Source organism: Cydia amplana, chromosome 13 (assembly GCF_948474715.1).
Source record: "Cydia amplana chromosome 13, ilCydAmpl1.1, whole genome shotgun sequence".
Taxonomy (NCBI): Eukaryota; Metazoa; Arthropoda; class Insecta; order Lepidoptera; family Tortricidae; genus Cydia; species Cydia amplana.
The window spans coordinates 12,305,315-12,327,729 of NC_086081.1; the positions used below are offsets into that span (position 1 = coordinate 12,305,315).

The 22,415-nt window shown below is 36.0% G+C and overlaps 1 protein-coding gene and 1 long non-coding RNA gene across 2 annotated transcripts in view; both read right to left on the bottom strand.

The window, feature by feature from the left end:
* LOC134653616 (uncharacterized) overlaps positions 1-22,415 on the bottom strand; it is a 117,092-nt gene that overhangs the window by 80,654 nt on the left and 14,023 nt on the right. The window lies entirely within an intron of this gene.
* LOC134653288 (meso-2,3-butanediol dehydrogenase-like) lies at positions 9,268-10,120 on the bottom strand. Its single transcript, XM_063508613.1, has one exon. It carries the CDS (start codon positions 10,062-10,064, stop codon positions 9,300-9,302), a length of 765 nt encoding a protein of 254 aa, XP_063364683.1. The 5' UTR covers positions 10,065-10,120; the 3' UTR covers positions 9,268-9,299.

Genomic DNA, 22,415 nt, shown 5'->3' on the forward strand with positions numbered 1-22,415 from the left:
GAAGTTTGAGTACCAGCTCAAAAAGAAAGTAAAAAAAATATAGTAAAAAACTTTAAGGCCCATTCGTAACCGTTAAGAACTAAAAAGCTTACACTTTGTAGCAAAAGTACACATAAATGAAAGTCACTTCAACGCAAAAGCTGCCTCTTTGGATAAAAACTATTCGGTACTTCCGAAAGACTTTTGAAAATCCCTCTTTCCTTATCACACTTATTTTCACTCCAGACAGCAATCTTTGGTCATAGCGAGAAATGAAAATTAATGATGTTCTTGAGTATATTTTCGTGTCGGTTTGAGTACACACCATTATTTCCGTTTTTGGCTCGAGACCCTCATTTATTATGTAAGTTTTCACGAAACGCTATACCCAAGATGCAGATGCTGTAGTGAATCAGGCTTATTTCAAGTCAAACGTAAGACCCTCGCCGCCTCGCCGTGTTTATCTTCAAAGTGAAATCAATTATTATAATTCATTGGAACTTAAAGAAAAAAATCTACGAAATAACTGCAAGTATTATTCTGCAGCACCCGTCAAATGATTTTTGTGAAGTACCTACGAATATACTTTGACAGGAATGTAAATCAGAAAATATTCATTTCATCTAACACTTGTTTTCTCACAATTCTTGTGTCACCCCTCATTAAATTAAAGTAAATTTAAAAATAAATACATTTTAATACATTACGACCTTTCAAGAAGAAAATTAATCTTCAAACGCAAACAGTAAGTAAGATCAACCTAATGTTCCTTAAAGGCGTCAGGGGATGTCCTTTCAGAAAAAAACGCCACTCGTCGATTTTTCTTGATTCCACCTAATTGGATTGATGGAGTAGCTTTAGCAAATCTGTCGGGTGAAAGATAATGAATGAGGCTACTAGGACGAAGTTTTTCGAGGGAACTATCCTACGAGAAGGGGCAACCCTACTGCTTACCTACAACCGCGTTCAAAGAGGGGAGCTTTAAACATTATGGAACTTTGTGACAGTTTGATGTACTTGAGCATCCGAATTACAAGATTGCATCATAATAAATTGGCGTAGCTGTATAGCCCCGAGATACTCTTTATCTGACTTAGGGGTAAACATTGCCGTAACAGTTTCGACAAAATCTCGACGGTGATTGGATGAAATTAGAGGATTGTAAACACACGTGATCTGGAGCGATGTTTGCACACTCGCTCTTGAATAGACGTGAGGCTGGCCTTTCATGCCTTGATGAAATACAAACTGTGTCACTGGGTAGGTGCCTGCCAAAATTTCGGACAGCGTTTGTGCACAAACACACGCTATTGGGAAGTGTAATGTTAGTCACTGTCTATAGACGGCTCTTGAATACCTAAAGAGGTATGCCTAGATTACTAACATCAGAAATTGCATATAGTAGGTGCACAAACACACGCTATTGGGAAGTGTAATGTTAGTCACTGTCTATAGACGGCTCTTGAATACCTAAAGAGGTATGCCTAGGTTACTAGAGTAAGACCAAAGAAAGTCTGCAGCGCTAGATTAAAAGTAGTTTTTAAAAATCAGTATGCGACAACACCACAGAAAATGGATTAAATAGTCTTGATACTTGTGAAATTTCTACCATATTTACCGTCTATGAAAAAATTTAGCTGTATGTACAGCTTAATTTTTATGGTAAAATAAATTTCATTCCAACAATAAAGTGTCATTCAATAGAACTTGCTAACTATGTAAACTGTAGTAGTTAAGTAGTAGTGTTTTTTTTTTATAATTTTATAGTTTTAGGATAGTTTTTGCTCGTTATTATTTATTGTTCTTTCTGTGCTCACTTATTTTGGGTGGCATTTCTATACAAAGCCTACCACTTTTATTGTATTCATGTATTGAATGTCGTCTGTAAAGTGTGCCTTATAAATAAAATAAAAAAATAAAAAAAAACAAAAGTTACTAGTAAATTGACATTCACTGTCAATTTTAGTATGGCGGTTTGTTTACATAGTTAGCAAGTTCTATAGAATGACACTTTAGATGTAACTATTAATATGTAGACTTATACTAATATTGATAAATAATATTGGGAGAATGTGACATTTGGCTTCATCAAAATTAATAAGCTTTTGTAATATCCGCGACGGCGGTAAATAGGTACAGAGGGCCTACCGCGAAAACCGAAGTTCTCAATATGCGAGCATCTTTCTCTTTTCCTCCCATTAAGGCGTAATTAGATTGACAGAGAAATTGCCCGCAATTTGTGAACTAAAGTTTTCGGAAAAACGAAATAAACCATTAAAACAATAAACATATATTAAAAATAAATTTTAGCTTTAACTAGTAGGGACCCATGCCGTGAGCATAAGCATGGAGGTTGTGGGTTCGAACTCAAAACCCGGCTAGTAGCAACGAGTTTCTCGAAATGTTAGAGGAAGTTCATAAGTATGCCTATACCTATTAGGTGTGTTCAATTTGCTGTGAAACCTTAGTCTAAACCAATATTATATTATCTAAGTAGGTACATATGGTGAAGTATTAAGATGTTTCATTCCACTTACCCGTCATCAACTCCAAATTTTGTAAACATTGTCGTTTTTCAGCTTGAATCGCCTCGTGCTGACTTTTTACAAGTGTAAAATTATTCGTCATGCGGAAAAGTAACTCCCGCACGCCGGTTTTGTAAGGTTTCACCATGTTTATTCCGTTCATCACAAAACACAACGAATATTTAAACGATTTTGACAAACACATACCATAGTGCATGACGTTTACTGACTGCTAAAAAACATTGCCATATGTAGTTTTATAATTCGATGTCAAATTATTGCGCTGCAGACTTTCTTTGGTTTGTCTCTAACATCAGAAATTGCATATAGTAGGTGCACAAATATACGCTATTGGGAAGTGTAATGTTAGTCACTGTCTATAGACGGCTCTTGAATACCTAAAGACGGCTCTTGAATGCCTAGGTTACTAACATCAGAAATTGCATATAGTAGGTGCACAAACACACGCTATTGGGAAGTGTAATGTTAGTCACTGTCTATAGACGGCTCTTGAATACCTAAAGAGGTATGCCTAGGTTACTAACATCAAAACTTGCATATAGTAGGTGCTGATGTGGAGTAATAAGATTAAAGTACGAGTAGTAAATAGTTTTGTTGGAATAATAACGAGAAAAATATTATCCCACCAAAAACATTTTCATGTAAAATGTTGCCAAGACGAAACCATAAGGCTCGCACTGACAAAAAGTTATCAGATCTCTTGTAGAGCCAAGCTTCTAACTCTACAAGCCCTAACTTCACAAACTTTACACCTTAGTCAAAATATGTGGCTTGACCGTTTCGCTACTGTCACATGGACGTAAGGTGAAAAATGTATTCACTATTCATTATTAGGGTTCCGTAGCCAAATGGCAAAAAACGGAACCCTTATAGATTCGTCATGTCTGTCTGTCTGTCTGTCCGTCTGTCCGTCTGTCCGTCTGTCTGTCCGTCTGTATGTCACAGCCACTTTTCTCCGAAACTATAAGAACTATACTGTTGAAACTTGGTAAGTAGATGTATTCTGTTTACCGCATTAAGATTTTCACACAAAAATAGAAAAAAAACAATAACTTTTTGGGGTTCCCCATACTTCGAACTGAAACTCAAAAATTTTTTTTTCATCAAACCCATACGTGTGGGGTATCTATGGATAGGTCTTCAAAAATGATATTGAGGTTTCTAATACCATTTTTTTCTAAACTGAATAGTTTGCGCGAGAGACACTTCCAAAGTGGTAAAATGTGTGTCCCCCCCCCCCCCCTGTAACTTCTAAAATAAGAGAATGATAAAACTAAAAAAAATATATGATGTACATTACCATGTAAACTTCCACCGAAAATTGGTTTGAACGAGATCTAGTAAATAGTTTTTTTTTATACGTCATAAATCGCCTAAATACGGAACCCTTCATGGGCGAGTCCGACTCGCACTTGGCCGCTTTTTTTTATAATACAATAGTTCTTGGAGCAACGAAACGGCCAAGCCACATATTTTGACTAAGGTGTAGAGTTTGTGAAGTTAGGGCTTGTAGAGTTAGAAGCTTGGCTCTACAAGAGATCTGATAACTTTTTGTCAGTGCGAGCCTTATGGTTTCGTCTTGGCAACATTTTACATGAAAATGTTTTTGGTGGGATTTCACTTATTTTTGTAAGTTGCTTCCATCCCCTAATTTAAAGGGGCAACCCGGAGGCGGCGGGGCGTGTGATTTAAGGTACTATTAAAAATCCTGAAATACGTACCTCGGGGCATCTTTTATATACAATCTGCTTTTTACTGATTCCCCATACAAACTTCAACCCTCCTTTTCCCCTAACGCCTTTTCCACCCCCGTTTCACCCTTACGGGATGATTTTGGGGTTGAAAACTGTTCAATGCCATTCCCCATTACAAAAACTATCTACATACCAAATTTCAACTAAATTGGTTCAGCGGTTATTGATTTCCCATACCAAATTCCACCCCCCTTTTCCCCCCTTAGGGGCAAAAAAATTCAAGTTTTTGAATTATTTTGTTGTTTGTGTACTAATACTATCTTACATACCAAATTTCAGCTTCCTAGGACTTCAGGAAGTACCCTAGAGGTTTTGATGATCAACAGTGAGTGAGTGAGTCAGTGACGAAATTGGGGTATTTTAGATATGAATAAAATCTTAAGTATAAGAGCTATGCAATTGAAATTTTTTATGTTTAATAGGTCCACTATTGACATCATATCCTGAGAATTTTGTTTATCTGGTATAATCCAAACCCAAGTTATGAGGGTTCAAAAAAACGACGAAGCGCTTCGAGAAAAGGTAGGTAGTGCCCTTGCGCTTCGCTTTGCTCGTCTTGGCGGGGGCACTGCCGTGCCCCCAGATAAAGATAGTGGAAAATTTAATGAAATCGAAATCTAAAAATGTAGGTGTTGGTGTCATATATTTAGGAATTTACTTTAAAAAATAACTAATGTAATATACTCGTAATTGAGAGATAAAACTAATAATTCCAAAAATGGCACAAAATTAGCAAGTGTCTAGGAACAAAGTGTAATTATCAAGTATCATATTTCAGTATTCAGTCTAAAATCACTTAACAATAGACCACTTGAGTCATCCGCTTCTAGTCGTTGTGAATTTTGAATATTACCAAATTTCATTTATCACAATTTGCCTCTCAAGTAAAGGGAACTAGGCAACGTCGCGGCACTTCCGTAGCACATGATTTGCATAATAACTGAACTAAGTGTTTCACATCCCGGCAACGGTCGGATTTGAACCATAAATATAGGACCCTACGACTCAGTTTCTATAATCACGACTGACCGAAATTGCTCTCAGTTCGATCAATTCTCACATGTAGATTCAAGGAATTTGAATATGTTAGTTAACTTAGGGAAATGTTTGAGTATATTCCGTGCTGGACTTATCTACTTTAGGTCTAGTTTATCTGAACGACTTCCAGGGTTTTAGTGTCCGAACTAATGTACTTGAATATGGAATATACTATTTGAGCAAGTCGACTTAGTGAATGTTTCATAAGTTGCGCTGCGTTGCCTCGCGTCGTCGTAACGCATTTTAATGTGACATGTCACAAAAAAAACCGGCCAAGTGCGAGTCGGACTCGCGTATGGAGGGTTCCGCACCATCTACAAAAAATAGAGCAAAACAAGCAAAAAAACGGTCACCCATCCAAGTACCGACCCCACCCGACGTTGCTTAACTTCGGTCAAAAATCACGTTTGTTGTATGGGAGCCCCACTTAAATCTTTATTTTATTCTGTTTTTAGTATTTGTTGTTATAGCGGCAACAGAAATACATCATCTGTGAAAATTTCAACTGTCTAGCTATCACGGTTCGTGAGATACAGCCTGGTGACAGACGGACGGACGGACGGACAGCGGAGTCTTAGTAATAGGGTCCCGTTTTTACCCTTTGGGTACGGAACCCTAAAAATATATAACGATGCAGCGTTGATGCTGCGACGATGCAGCGTTGATACTGCGACGAAGATGACGCTTGCGACGTAACAACGCGACGCAACGGCAACGCAACGCCACACAGTGGGGGCCCTCTCTAAGTATAATAATAAATTATTATAATTATGCTTAGGTAATATACCTAGACAGCAATGATAAAATGTTCATCATACTCATTTCATAATCATTGACTACGATTGTCGTTTTCATCATAAACGTTAAACAGTTTTTGAACGATTATATTTATATAAAAAGTGTTTTTGTTATAGAGAGGCGTCCCCGTCAGTTCATAGCCCTTTTGTACAAAACGTCCTTGAAAGCAGACAAAAAATATAATAATACCACATGATGTACATAATGTCCATTATTCAAGGCATTGTACGCGACAGTCTGTGCGTGAGGAACGTGAGCGGGGCAGACCCCCAGGGATTTGCGCAGATTTTTCAATTTTTATTTGAGCTTGTAAGTGCCAACCCGCAATAGTATTGGGTGCGACTAGTGAATGCGCACTATTTTTTCACCCTTTCATTTAAGCTTTAAGCTAGCGAGAATACGAGTCGATTTCAGTGACAAAGTGACGGCGAAATTGCACGACGCCCTTTGAGGGTTTATTGACAACACATGCCTCCGCTTATTAGCGAGATGATTGGAAATGGCAATTTATATTCGATAAAAATTTACTGCCGATATTTTTGTATCAAAATGTTTTGCCAAATCTATAGTTTTTACTTGGAATTGTAAATTGACTCTCAGTATTTATTAACCTAAAGTTAAAATTGTTTGCGGCGTTTAATTCTTTAAAATATTGCCAAGGACTTATTCATTTCAGTCTTTCTGTTCTTCTGTCTCTAATTTTAGCGTTTATTCCAGTTGAATCATCAGGAGGTCAATGCCATGCTAACAACATAATTATACAGTAATCGCAGTTGAAAAGTCATGCAATTGGTTATCATGTTCTCTTTGAATCAGTTCTTTAGTTAAACGAAATTTTTCATGCAAGTACTTACTGCACAGTATACGATAATCAGGGCAGCAGAAGGTCGTAATATACACGACAATATTATAATTATCAAATAACAACGGTATTTTCGTTTATTGTAGAGATAGTCATAGTACAGCATTCATCACTTCCTGGCTCCGCACAATAATATTTAATAGGCGGACGCTCTATCTTGTCATTAGCGCGATATCAGCGACCATAATATGCCGTCTGGTCTATATTATATTCTCGTAAACATGAAAGTTACAAGGGATTAAGCCCTGTCTCTATTCTCATGACGAAAACAGAAATACAGGAATAAAATAATGTAGCGAGATCTATCCTGGCCAAACTGCTCGGAGCTACCATTATTCCCACTGTTTTCCTTATTCAAACAAAAGTTCAACAACCTTAATTTTTTGCCGCCGTAAAAAGGCGCCTCCGTAATACAATGTCATTTCATAAACATTTATTTCAGTTCACTGCTCATGATGCAAATGTAATAAAGTTAATGGCCCTTTACCGCACTCGTGTGTATGGATGGCTCTTCATTCCTCACCGGGAAATATTATTTTTCTGCATCACTTATACGTTACGTTAATACTTATACCGTTGTACGTTAGGTCATAAAAGTATTTACATTTCGTTTAATATTTACGTTTCGAGTCTCGGCTTTACTTTAATATTTTATTTTACTTTATATTTTCAATTTTTTTTTTAATTATTTGTTTAATTTAAAAATAAAATATTTAGTTGAAGTTATATAAACGTTAACATTTGTAGAACAGAAAAAACCACTAACAATAAAAGCAAACTCTCATTACTCGCTTATTCTTACTATAAATATTTTAGTCCAATACCCCGAGTATTGGAGATTTCCCAAGGGGGAAAAATTAATTTAAGTAATTTAAAATAGAAGGGATGTATTATCAGAAGTAAGTTTTTAATTCATTAAGAAGTAATGTAATATAGTTTTATTTCTTCCGCTCTTTTTTATTTAGGTACCAACTATACTCGAATGGAATATATAGCACATAATTTGTTTGTATCGTTAAAAACGCTAAAAAGAATTCCTTTCTTTTCTTTCAGCGTTTATTTCACTGAAACCAAACAGACCACAAATACGATAAAAAATCAGGTCAACTAAATGCAAAAAACAGTGGAATCGTACAAGGAAGCCGTCAAGCTAATCGACAATAATTAGCCAAGTGCTGATCCAAGATTGATGGCAGAGAGTCGAAGGTCTGTCTGTGATGAATTGCCTATATACTCGTAAGGTCATCGGGGTATTTGCCTATCGCGACAGTGGTGTTGGCCTAGATTTTTTTCCTTAAGTTGAAGCATTCTTCATCCATTCTTCGGGCTTAGCAAGCGTAGCAAGCATGATGCGAACTAGAATGATAATAAAATTAATATTTACGATTATTTATTGTAATAAAAATATTTTTAAGAAATAACCTGCTTTGTTATCATTTATCAATAATTAGATTTAGTAAATGAACACGTCCTAAGGAAATCATCGTTTACTCGTAAACCAACATTTTTGTTCAATAAAAGTCTACTTACGTCAAACATGGAGGTATATTTAAGAATATAGGTACCTAATACGCAAACATGCGTTGTTCCACTATTTCTTTGTGTACAAAATATACGAGAAACTAGGTAACAAAAATGTGGCTCAAAACATGAAATTGAAACGTGGGTACGTGTTTTATTAAAGTGATACATCGTGATACAACACGAGTTATCGCGCCGCTCGTTCTTGCACCCCGTGTTACTCCTCATTTGCGTCCACCGACACCGTACGTTTAGCTTTACGTACCAGCTCTGTCCGCCACACGAAATTAAAACTAATGGCACCAGCAACAGGGACTAAATTATCAAGGCAGTGTTAGTTGTTGGCCTATTTATGTTGGGCTTTATTTCCTGCCTTACACGCGTTCATTCTTGTAAGGTTCTTACCGTCTAGCTTTTGCAGAGAATAGTATTTATGTCTGAAGTTGTGTCCTAAGTTTGTTGGGAGCTGATTCACTAAACCTCTACTTGTGTGTTGTGCATAATAATTATAATGAATGCTGCAAGTTATACTGTTGCGCTCTGCTCGGATTTTGTGGATACTTTATTTGTATTATTTTTTACAAAACAGTAGTTTAAGAGTCTAAGTCTTAACAATTTTATCACTTATTTTCATAAAACATCACCTGTGATGGAAATAATTATTTTGACAGATTGTATTATTTATTTTAGGTACCTACTCGGATTAATTAAAACAGTTGCACAATTTTACTTGTAAGAATAGTTTAAATCAATGTATCAAATTAAATGAAATCGCGTTACAAGTCATCACGTAACGCGCTATCACATAAGTGTTTCGCCATTATCTATTACGTGAACTGTGCCGGTGATACTGCGCGCACGATCGCTGGCTAGATACACAATCAGGTCGGCCACCTCCCCTGGCTCCGCCATTTTACCTAGCGGATAGCTTTTATCACGTGCCGAGTACAGTTGTTCCACTTCTTCTGGGCTAAATCCGGCGTTCTGCGCAAACGGAGTCCTCGTACCTCCAGGATTGACGGAGCATACTCTAACTCCGTCGCGGGCAAGCTCCAAGGCCACACACCTCGTAAACTGATCAAGCGCAGCTTTAGAAATGCAGTAAGGCAAGTAATCCGCATCTTTAATAGGCTTAAAAGCAGCAACGCTCGACACGTTCACAATACAGCCCTTGGTTTTCACAAGATGAGGTGTAGCAAGACTGGTTAATATGTACACCGATCTGACGTTCACAGCCATGACGGTATCATAAGGCTCGACACCATCACGAATGCTGCCGCGCATTCCGACTGCAGCATTATTCACGAGCACGTCAATTTTCTCAAACGTCTCAATAGTCTTTGTCACAATATTCTTTACATCATCATCGCTGCTTAGCTCCGCTCGAACAACCAATGGTTTGATTCCATTTTCGGCTTCACATTTCGCCGCTACGTCGTTGAGTAGTTGCTCGTTTCTTGCGACGAGGACGAGGGTGGCAGATTGTTTGGCGAACAGGAAGGCGGCAGCTGCACCGATGCCGGAACTCGCGCCAGTAATCACGACGACCTTATTCTTGAAGTCCATCGTCGGGGACGGCGCACTGCAGACTAATCGAGCTCCAAATGTATATGTACAAACAAACTGTGGCCTCGAAAGCTGACAGTCGAACGCAGTGAGGGGTAACTGATTAGATAATAGTGTTGATAGTTTGTATGCTGTACGTTAATGATGTTGTTAGCAGATAACCAATTATTTGGTAGTAAAACAGATAATTTATTACAGTACTTTTCCCTTAGTTTGCTTCTTTTAATCAGTGTCTTATTAGGTAATGCAGTAAAGTCGACTAATTATTTTTCTGCCTCATCATCAAGTTTGAGGTTAAAAAGATACATTAATGAGATACTGCTAATTTAGATATGATTCACTAAGTCCACTTACGATATCTAAATCTGAACCTTATTCAAATGTTGATAATCTTAATTTGTTAATTCGTTTTTTTAATAGGTAAATCCACTGCATGTGTTTATATTAAAGGTACTCATCACGAGTTTCCTCATGTAATGAGGATGTGGAAAGGTGATCCAAATTAATCTCCATAATGGAAGTTCACGGCAGAATTTTTAATTAAATTGTATAGAATTAAAAGAGTGGTTTTGAAATAATCTAATGAGGTAATGAGGTTACGAATACCGCGGTTCCGGGCACGTCAGTACCTTACTAGTACAGTCACCAGCATAAATAAATGACTATGGGCAGCCGTGCAAAAATATCTGATGCTCCATTGGAGGCATAAGTATATGACGACACTACCTCGGTAAAAATATGTGATGCTTTGTGACCAGCAAAACTATCGTTAGTCCGTATCCGCATAAATATCGGATCGGGTCGCTTAAAAATATTTGACTACTCATAAAATTCAAAATTATGTGATTACTCTCATCTGGAATAAATATCTCTCCACTGTGAAAGCAAATACATCGGATGGACGATAGACCGCCTATATATATCTGACACGTTGGAAAATCACAAATATGTTATCGACCTTTAAAAACGAACCATACATGTTTGGTATAGAGCCGTAAATTGTATAAAGTGATTTGACAATTCACGAAAAGAGTGCAGACTTGTCATTGTATATGTCTGTCTCACATTATATTCTATCATCGATTTGACGGAATACACTGGATATAATTTTGAATCACGGAAGAAAGAAAGAGCGCGCCGCGCTCTAAGGGGAAACGGCATGTGCCTGCATTAGTATGGGAACCTATGTCGCCAACACGCTGTCACAAAAATTGGCCATATTTTCTTATTTCGAAAGGGATTATGAACCCTTACCCATCACAATAATTTGAACCTTACAGTAAAGAAAATTATGTCGAAATTGCACTACGATTTTTATTTATTGTAAATAGTCATTTATGCTCTATCCCTTTTACACTTGCATGGCTTTTCCAAGAGTGAATGCGATAGGATAAAATATTCGACTATGACGTTGACATATGCGATAGGGATGTGCATGATTCGGTGTGATATCGATAAACGCTTATTAATAATTAGTTTAAGTACACGTAAAGTACTCAGTTTTTTATACATATGTATACTATATTTTCTGGCGAAGATTAGGTTACCTACTTACTTTTTAATAAAAAGCGGCCAAGTGCGAGTCGGACTCGCCCATGAAGGGTTCCGTATTTAGGGGATTTATGACGTATTAAAATAAAACTATTTACTAGATCTTGTTCAAACCAATTTTCGGTGGAAGTTTCATCATAGATTTTTTTTGTTTTATCATTCTCTTATTTTAGAAGTTACAGTGGGGGGGGGGACACTTAGGACATTAGAAACCTCAATATCATTTTTGAAGACCTATCCATAGATACTCCATACGTATGGGTTTGATGAAAAAAAAATTTTTGAGTTTCAGTTCTAAGTATGGGGAACCCCCAAAATGTATTGTTTTTTTTCTATTTTTGTGTGAAAATCTTAATGCGGTTCACAGAATAGGTACATCTACTTAATTACCAAGTTTCAACAGTATAGTTCTTATAGTTTCGGAAAAAAGTGGCTGTGAGGCTGTGACATACGGACGGACAGACAGACAGACATGACGAATCCATAAGGGTTCCGTTTTTTGCCATTTGGCTACGGAACCCTAAAAACGCTAATTAAAAACAATGGAAATATAGTTGGTCAAGCAGATCTTGTCAATAGAAAAAGGCGGCAAATTTGAAAAATGTACGTGCGAAGGGATATCGTCCCATAGAAAATTTGAATTTCGCGCCTTTTTTTACTGGCAAGATTTGCTTGACCAGCTATATCAGGCTCTCCAAACCCCGGCCCGTGGGCCAAAATGTATGGGTAGTTGGGTACAATACTATAAGACAGACTTTAAATCAAATAATCCATTGAATAACAATAAATAAGTAAGAACATCTAGCTAGAGGAAAAACAAAAATAAATTATCCAGAACATGTATGAACCTAAACAAAACGAACTGTGTATTTATACAAACATCGACATCGATAACTTTTTTGATATGGTCCTCGCACTGTGGCCGAATAGCGCACCTGTACGTGACTTTTACGCTAAGTAGATATCAACCTTATCTCATTTACATAAATTTGATTTTTGTACTAAACAATCCAAAAATCCTTGCGGAAACCGAAAATGTAAAAAATATTGAAATATTACATGAAATAATACTTACCGATGATATGAAATGCCTCCATGTCTAATATTTTTTGTCCGGCTAGTGTTTTTACACTCCAAAATGGAGCAGCACGGCATATTTGTAATTATTTGTAATTTTAACTGGAATCGTTTTCACATCTGACATTTCATAAGCGCCATACTGAACTGACAACGACTGACAGTAGCTTGTGGTGAAAGTGTGATCAGCTAATCATAATGCTGCCACACGCTATACACCTACGTTTCGCTTCTATTACTTCTTTGTTTTGTGTTTTGAATCGTAACGTATCGCAATCATGAATCTAGTATATAACTAGATCTGGCATGAGGGGTGGGGGAAATGATAAAACGGGATAGTCTTATGTATCTTTCAGTAGGAGTAGCAGCGAAAGCGCTATTATTGTTTGTCCTTGTCACAGTCTCACAGGTTGACTTCTTCATCATTCTTTTTTATGTAAGAAGGAGGTTTATTACACATTTTCTATTAAAAGTCTACCTGATTTTTAATTATGTCACAATTTAAAATTGCAAATGAAATACGTGAGACAGACATATGCAATGACAAGTCTGCACTCTTTTCGTGAATTGTCAAATCACTTCAAACAATATAAGGCTCTATACTCTATGCTATCCAGGTATGGTTCGTTTTTGCCGATTGATGACATATTTCATAATTTCGTGTCAGATATATAGGCGGTTCGTCTGCCATCCGATGTATTTGCATTCACATTGGAGAGATATATATGCCAGATGAGAGTAATCACATAATTTTGATTTTTATGAGTAATCAAATATCTTTAAGCGACCCGATCCGATATTTATGCGGATACAGAGTAACGATGTTTTTGCCGGCCACAAAGCATCACATATTTTTACCGAGGTAGTGTCGTCATTTACTTATGCCTCCAATGGAGCATCAGATGTTTTTGCACGGCTGCCCACAGTCATATATTTTTGCTGGTGACTGTACCTACAACAACAAATTTAAACCGGTTTTGATTAGGTAGGTACTTTTTAGCCGCAGGGAATACGACCTTTATTACATAAATTACCTCTCACATTCACTGTTTACCGCGGGCTACATTTTATTCATCATCATCAATATTTGAGAGCTATGCTCTTGTCAGTGGAGTAATCGCCACTCTTCTCTTTTCTGAGCCAGCCTTTTAACTCCTTATTTTTATTCAATATAACGAAAAATGAAAACTGATTATTTAGACGTGTGAAATATCATTGAGTGTGTAAATAAGAATTATGACCTTTATTTTATTTACTTTACAATTTTATCGGGGACAGGACATTCATAAACACCATTATATTTTATTTTTTAGCCATACAATAAGCCGCATCGTTTAATTATCAAAAATGTAAAATTATGAAAAAAAATACAGAATTTCATTTCATTTCAATTTGTAAAATAAAAAGAGGTGAAATAGCTGACCTACAATTTTATTAATTCTTCATTCAAAGTGAATTGTGCCGGAGAAATACTACCATTTCTAGCTAACATATTTCAGTAAATGCCATTGCTTATAAGTAAAAAATAACGATTCATTACATTTACTTCATTCGACAACGTACAGCATTGGACTTATGACACGATTTTCTGCAAAAAAGGATTATAAGATTATAATTTTAGCAGTATTTTTATAACTTTATGTGCCTTATTACGTATGAAGTAATGTCATGGCATCGTGTCATATATTCATTTTATTCAATGTTATAGCGTTTAAAAAACAAAGGCAATAAACTTCCTTATCGTATGACGTAGAAAATATAAAAAATCTTTTGTCTTTGTGATTCAATAAGCAATTAGATAAGCTCCCTCAAACAATACTTATCAGTCCGCCCGCACCCGAAATATGTATTTTAAAACGCATTATCCATTCAGGATTCGGCTAAACCATTCGTCCCGACTCCGAATCGAGGGTAAAATGTAATGCCGGTCCGAGTCATGCCATTTACATGAATGATTATTCAGGCATAGTTACATCCCGGGTGCCGACGCATGCGAAAATGCACTTTGAAAGTAGGAAAATAAGGTAAATTTTAAATTTTGATGGTTCTGAGACCATTTCAAAGTTTATCTGGGCCCGCATGGCGGTATTGTTCGTAGTGGCAGCCTATGTTAACACGCGTTGCTCCACATGGTAAACAGAAAATCGAATTTTAGGTAGCGCGTGTTCGGCGAGTGACGGTTTCAAACCAAATGTGCTTTTTGAAAGATGGGTTACAGCACGCGATTGACCTGACAGAGCAAACAGCGGCGTTATTGCGAAACGGCTGCGACTATTATCGGTCCGTTCGATAAAGATTCATACATGTATGAATCGTATCGTATACGTATTTTAAGTATGTATAATTATGTATACTTAAAATACGTATTTTAAATAACCCAATTTAACGTCAGTTCGATCATTTTTGAGCTACGGTAATGTTGTATAATCTATAAAATGCCTTAGGAATACACTTAAATAGATGTCATACATATATGTAGTTATTATGTAGTTAGTAAAAGTGGCCAATCCCTTTCTCACGTTTTCTTTAGTGTATGATATCTATTTCAGTTAAAAATACCTATAGTACCTATTTAATGCGAGTACCTAGTTAAAAACACATATCCTAATATTTAACAATTAGATTTTTTCCCTACTTGTATAAGATGCTCTTTCCATTTTGTAGTTATTTAATTAAGTAAATATTCTTTTCACCTCAGCAGCTCGAACAAGGGTACTTTGCTACTTAAAAACAGTGAGCATCTTGCTCACTGAGTGACACATCATTTTGCTCACTGAGTGACACAAAATGAGCAAAATGCGATTTTGCTCACTGTTTTTAAGTAGCAAAGTACCCTTGTTCGAGCTGCTGAGGTGAAAACTTAATTGTTGGTATGTCTTAAGAAAACATGAGTGAATAGGTAAGTGATGAAGAAGGAATACATTTTTCGGGTTCTCTAATATGTTCTCACTGCTGAGGTGAAAAGTTTTGTGAACTAAACGAGATCAAAGTTATTTACATCTCGTGCACTTTTGAGTCCCTTACTACGCTCAACTTTCACTTGCACGGGACTCAAAATAAGCACTCGAAGAAATATCAAACTTTGATCTCTTGTTGTACAAATAACTATTATTGCACCAATAACATACACACATTTATAATAATATACAGTGTGTAAGTCCAATACGGGCAATAAATTAAACCAGATATAAGAATTTACCCGTCTAATCATTAATTAAGAAGTTTTTTAAAGTTACACTTAATATGACTCCGTAATGAATTTTTTTCACATGTACCAAGCAGCAATGTACTGCAAACATTAAGAAAGAGAAGATGACATGACATTACGAGATACGAGCTTTTTATTGTAACTGCTAACAAACGTTGACAGTTACTTTAAAAAGCTCGTATCCCGTAACGTGTGGTGTATTACATTGCGGGCCGAATTATTTTGTATGGTTAAAATTTTCATTGCATTTCTAAGTAAAATGTATCTCAATATACTTTTTAGGTCCTATGCTAACCACCGTTTAAATATTCACCCGTATTGGATTTACACACTGTATACATATAATTAGGGATTGGTAACATTGAATCCTCTAGCGTTCCACGGTCCTAATACTAGAACTAATTACTTGTAATGAAATTAGGGATTAGGGATATTTTAATTAATTATCAAGTGCTTCACATATTATTTATACCCATTAAATACAATTTGCTAGGCGCTCTAGACTTGATTAAACTTACCAAATAAACCTAAAGCGCTTAATTATTATAATCAAAATTAACTTTTTAATTAAACCGCGCCATGCAGAGCGAGGAAACGGTTTAAGATGAAATTAGAAGTAATGTAGCGTCCGGATTACCCATATTTGTGTTTAAAATGTTATATTTACTATCATTAAATGATATTAAATATAAATTATTGGCGGAAAACTTTAAAAGGTATAGTGTTTTTTTTCTGATATACAATTTATAAACACTTTTACAGGTTCACACTAAAAAAAAAATCTTATTTAAAAATTCACTTACAACAATCACTTACTTTAAAATTCACTAACTTTAAAAATTCGATTTCATCTGATTGTCGCTTGATTGCTTATTCCATAACACCGTCCATTTTGTCCTCCCGATATTATTGTTAAGTATTTTAACAATAATATCCAAGGAAGGACCTTCGATATTATTGTTAAGTATTTATCGGTATGATAATTATCTGATAAGGTTCCAAATAATTTATCACCTTTTTTTTTAATTTAAACTATTTTTAAAATTTCAACGTATGATATTGATTTAATAAAATAAAAAAATTGAAAAATTTTCGACTATTCATTAGCTAGAAGGCAACCGGAAAAACCTCTAGGAGGGCACAAAGAATTACTTTTCATAGATTACATTAATAATTGATACAGTTGACACATCGTTAATGATTACATTTTGAGACTCACCAGTAAAGTTGTGTGCTGAGTTTTCTTTCTTAACTAGAGTATCATTGAATAGGTGGATAGTATGGTTTACCTGTAACAAATTAAAAACTTTCTTAATTTACACATTTTTAAAACTAGATGCCTAAAATGCTTGCACTACTTTTCTACAAGTATACAGAGTATACTTAAATCATTAATTCAAATATATTCTTTAAAAAAAAACTTCCGCACTGATATTAACAAGACGCTTACATTTAAGCTTACGTTTGATTTATAAACAAAAACTCAAAGTTATACAAGCGCAGCGGGCTCTCAGCGGGTGGGGACATTCGTAAGTTAGGACTTTATCATAAATCTTCCGAATGGATCACTCCTCGAGGTGCACCCGTTCTTTACTCGTCGTATTAGCTTTATTATTGGAGCTAATAAATATCTACACTTGTGACCCGTTTATCTGAAGGTTATGAAATATGTCTTAGTTAGAAGTTAGTCTAGTTGGTATAGTTTATATACTTATTTGTATTACTTGCAAAATGTACTTCATGATATAAGACACACATTAGTTAAAACTACTACGACAAAAGGGGCGGTGTAACAACGTTGCTATTCATGCAAAATGTTGTACCTACATATGTATTTTAATAGTGGTTTATGTGACTGCTACAAAATGAAGCATTACAATTATTTAAAATACGATAGCGCATGAAATGAAGGGAGTTTTATGAAACGAGCTAAGAGCGTTTTATAATAGAATCACACAAGTATTTCAATGCTTAATTATGTACAGTTACATACACTGCTTTGCCGTAATTTGCGGTTTTTTAAGCATCATAGCTATAAACCCTATTTTATGATATGTGTGATATTTCGGCGGCAAAACAGAAAGTAGTGACGCTGAAATATTTTTTAGCTTTTAAGATTTTATTACTGTATGTATTAGTTTGTAAGGTATCTATGGGCCTTTAGTTGCATAACAGATTTATTAAATAAATGTTATTTATTTTTATTTTTATTTTAATAAATCTCAGATAAGATAATAATAAAATGTATTTAAAAAGTTCTCAATTCAAAATCAATACAATTCCTTTTGTATCCCAGGAGGGTAATGAAAAATGCAAATAGCTGCTAATCACTTAACAAATTCGTTACCCAATTTCAAAGTGTAAACGTACGCAATCAAAGTTGCAGTAAAGACAAGCTGCAAATTAGTGCCAGCCCTTAAGATTTGCATATTTAAATGAGGCTTAAAAGTCTTGGGAACCGCAGCTGTGGCAGAAATCAATCAGTAAGCCTTTGGCTGCTGGCCGAGGCGGATGTCTGTGTTGGGGATTTGCATTAAATATTATAGATATTTTCTATTAATTTTACTCAAGCCACGAATATTTTACTAATTTCTTGTTTTTGTGTAAATTCGTATAATGTATAGGTAACGAATGCCAACAATCATTTGTAATGTGAAGTTATTACCTTTCTGTGTGAAAAGAAAGTAGGCTAATAAAAAATTAACCCGTCACATACATAAGAAGGAAAAAGGAAAAGGAGGAAAGTAAAATAAGGAGGAGGAGGAAATAGGGATTTTCATTGCTATTCAAGATCGGAAATCCTTGAAGTTAGTACGCAGACTTCAGCTAAGATCATAAATATAAATACATATATTATACTCGTAAGGTAAATGTGGCTAATTCCGTCATAGGGCCTATTCCGTCCATTTGCGTTTTTCTCGAACAACAAAAAAAAATGATAAATTCATCGACAAAGCAGCGATTGCTTTTAGTTTCAGCAATCAAAATCAAATGGTTGTTTTCCGGATAATCAAAGAAATATAAGCTCGTGGACAGAATAGCGCCTTTGAGAGAATTACCCACATTGACCTTAGGTGTATATGTATTTTCAGTCACATTGCACACAATTACGATATCCATTCTGTCACTAACCGCATTTTACTAATACTAGTACCTATGCATTTGCCCTGTCCGATCTTTTACATTTTTACCTGCAGTTTACTCCTGGATATGTAGGGGAGTTTATCAGAATTTAAATTCGGAACTCGATTTGACGTTAACCATTTTGCATGCCGCCAAGGAACATATGTACGTGCACGATACGTCAGTATCAAAAGTAGGACTCGGGGCGGCTTCCGCACCGGTGGCGGGAAATCTTTGCGGAAATCTCCGACACAGTTGGCTTAAAACAGTAAGTCAACTGGGCATGTATTCTTATTGGATTAATTTAGTCTAATGTCTGGGATGAAGCAGCGATCGCGGTAAGTGGGTACGCATTTACTAATAATAACAAATCCAAAACATAAGGTAGTAAAAATCTGGTTTTTTTACAGGAATTTGTTTACAACGTGCTTATCAGGCGCTAAATGGCTCAAAAATGGGTAAATAATGCATATGGGTTTATATCAGCAACACTTTTTATTGACAATTTAAACCTTACTTCCTTATAACAAGACTTACAAATGCTCACTAACAACTGTCAATAGTAGAGATGCAACGGATAGTTGTTTGGCCGGATACCGGATACCGGATATCCGGCATGGCCACTGGCCGAATATCCGGTATCCGGCCGCCGGATATTCTGCCAGCGGAACTATACCTATAGTTTGAGTTTTGCAGGTGCGCGTCGTGCAGGTTTCGACCTGGGGGCCGACTTTTGAATTTCCACCGTTCGATTTCGTGTATTTCGTTCAATAATATATCCACTGGCTCCACTGCTAAGCATTTAAATTCTACTAATAGAATTGAAATCTAGTGGTCAATACCACTAGATTCCAAATTTCTATCGCTCGTATTATGACCGTGACTGTTTTTTAGATTCCATTTTTTACCCCAAAATGCGTTAATTTTACTATCCGGTATCCGGCCGGATAGTAGGTCACTATCCGGTATCCGGCCAGATACTAAGATAACGGCCGGATAGTCCGGATACCGGATAGTCACCGGATATCCGGTGCATCTCTAGTCAATAGGCGACTAAAGTAATAATCTGTGAGATTAAATTGTTCCTAAATTAACTAAAATTCTCTTATAAACTGAAATAAATGTCATTTAATAAAGAAAAAATCCGGCCTTCACCAATGGAGGGCCTCGTCACTTTTTCTTTAATATATGACATCTATTTCAGTTTTTAATTTATATATAGTAGTATGACTACTTAAAAAACACAAATCAAAATATTTAATATAATATTGTGTAAAATTCTCTTAGTTGGGTTACTGTCTAAAGATAATGTACCTATATACTCTGACGGAAATCTCGGCACCCGATAACATTAAGGAACTTTTTGTGTTTATCTGTTTTGCGGCGTATTAGAGGATGGAATAGTCGATAAAGCGACGCAAAGCGCCTTGCATCTTTTCGACACAGCTCTCACGAGATAGAGATATTCAAATACTGCGAAAACTTCGATTTTGTATTGGCTATTTTTAGTAGAGTTCTGTTTTAGGTATATAAGGTAAATGTATTAGGTATTAGGTAAACGTACTAGTGCTCGACATGCTAATGCCCAATAGATGACACCCTGCTGTCACCTCTATTGACAATAACTTAAGTTTCAAGATGACATGTACCGCGTCGAGCACCAGTACGTTTACCTTACTGTAAGTGATATTTTGTAATTTAATCAAAAGATACACGGCAAATTGAAAAATGTTTGTACCTTAGTACTGTCAACCCTTTGCCCACAAACACAATTATGTCCAGTAAGTCGATGTAAGTACCATATTCATCATGCGAAAGCAAAGCAAGCGGGAGCACGAGTCCATCCATCAGGCTCGGGCCCTATGACAAGAGGGCTTACTCTTCATGAATATTTACAACCCTGTTTATGCCCCAGACCGAGTGCGAAAAAATATGTCTTAACTCGATTCGCTTTTTAACTTCGCGAGGTAAAATATTAATAGCTTCCGAGGCACAACCATTTGTTTACGGACTAATAAAATAAATGGACTGTGGCTTCTGTTATGTCTTTTTCGAAATCTCGTGTAGACTAAACTTCTCAATATAATTTCCGTAAGTGAGACCGAGATGAGTTACATAGTAAATTGAAACAACATCCATATTGCGCCATTTAGGGCGCATATTGAGGGACCAGCGGACAGAGGGACGAGTCTATACATCGTTCTTTCCATTCGATAACAGTTATAAATGTCTCAAAATTGACGTTGTTTCAACCTTCTTCTGTTTTAACTCACCTCAGTCCCCCCCCCCCCCCCTAATAGAACGGCCAATGTTTCAACTAGGGTATAATTATATATAGCCTTATATAGGTAGGTATTTTACCGTTAGTTATCAAATTGACACGCCGATTCAGTTTAGATTTTAAATGCATCAAAAGTTACTATTAAATTAACAATTTACTTCTTTAATCACAATTGGTCGAAAATTTTGTTAATATTATGACCGGGTACCTAATAACAATACAGGGCAGGGATGTAATAACAATTTTTAAATCTGTATGCCAATAAAATAAATTAATCATTTTTGGTTATCTATTCGTAGCGTAATTTGAAAAGCTTGTTGTAGGTATATATTGCTAGTCTAAGTTTTCTAAATTTATCTTTAGTCCGAACCGGGTAGTATCACCTCACCTAGAGGAAATTCAATTACTTTGACATTCGAGAACAAATATACCCCCGTCACGACTAAAAGGCAGTCTCACATTTTCTGAGAGCTGTCAATATGTTTACCAAAAATTCTTTGACAAAAGACGGCCTTTGTTACTCGGCTCTTTTTGTTTTGCCCAACTTCTTTGATCAATCATGACAAATTGTGTTTTGTTTTAAGAGCGCCTGTAACGTTGTCTGACAGTTGTGGACTAAAAGTTCGCTCTGTGGAGACAAACGAAGAAGTTTAAACTTGTAGATAGTCCATCATTCGGGAGTAAAAATGATGTGGTTATACCTGTCAGTGTATTATGAAATATAATATTTGTATTACCATCTCTTTAGCAAATGGAACTCGATCGAATATACAGGTAACCAATTGGAAAGGTAATGAGCTCTAACTATGTTATGTGCATCGATTTTAGAACCATGTCCATAATTGCAATGCAATTAAGTAACACAGCCTAACAAATCATGCACAGTTTAAATCTAGTCAGGCATTGTTCGTTAAACGAACTGTGAAACCATGCCCATATTGCAAATTACAACTATGTTTGACCTCTATGTTATTTACTCTAAACAGATTATTTCATGTCCCGTGTCCTTCAAGTTTAACAATATTTCACGTCGCCTCAAGAAAGCGAACGCCTTTGAGGCCGGGAAAATATGGCGCGCAATAAAAATGTCAAGTCAAGTCATCAGAATGGA

Bases quoted from the DNA above. Each gene is read 5' to 3' on its own strand.
- LOC134653288 (XM_063508613.1), bottom strand. From the start codon at position 10,064: ATGGACTTCAAGAATAAGGTCGTCGTGATTACTGGCGCGAGTTCCGGC.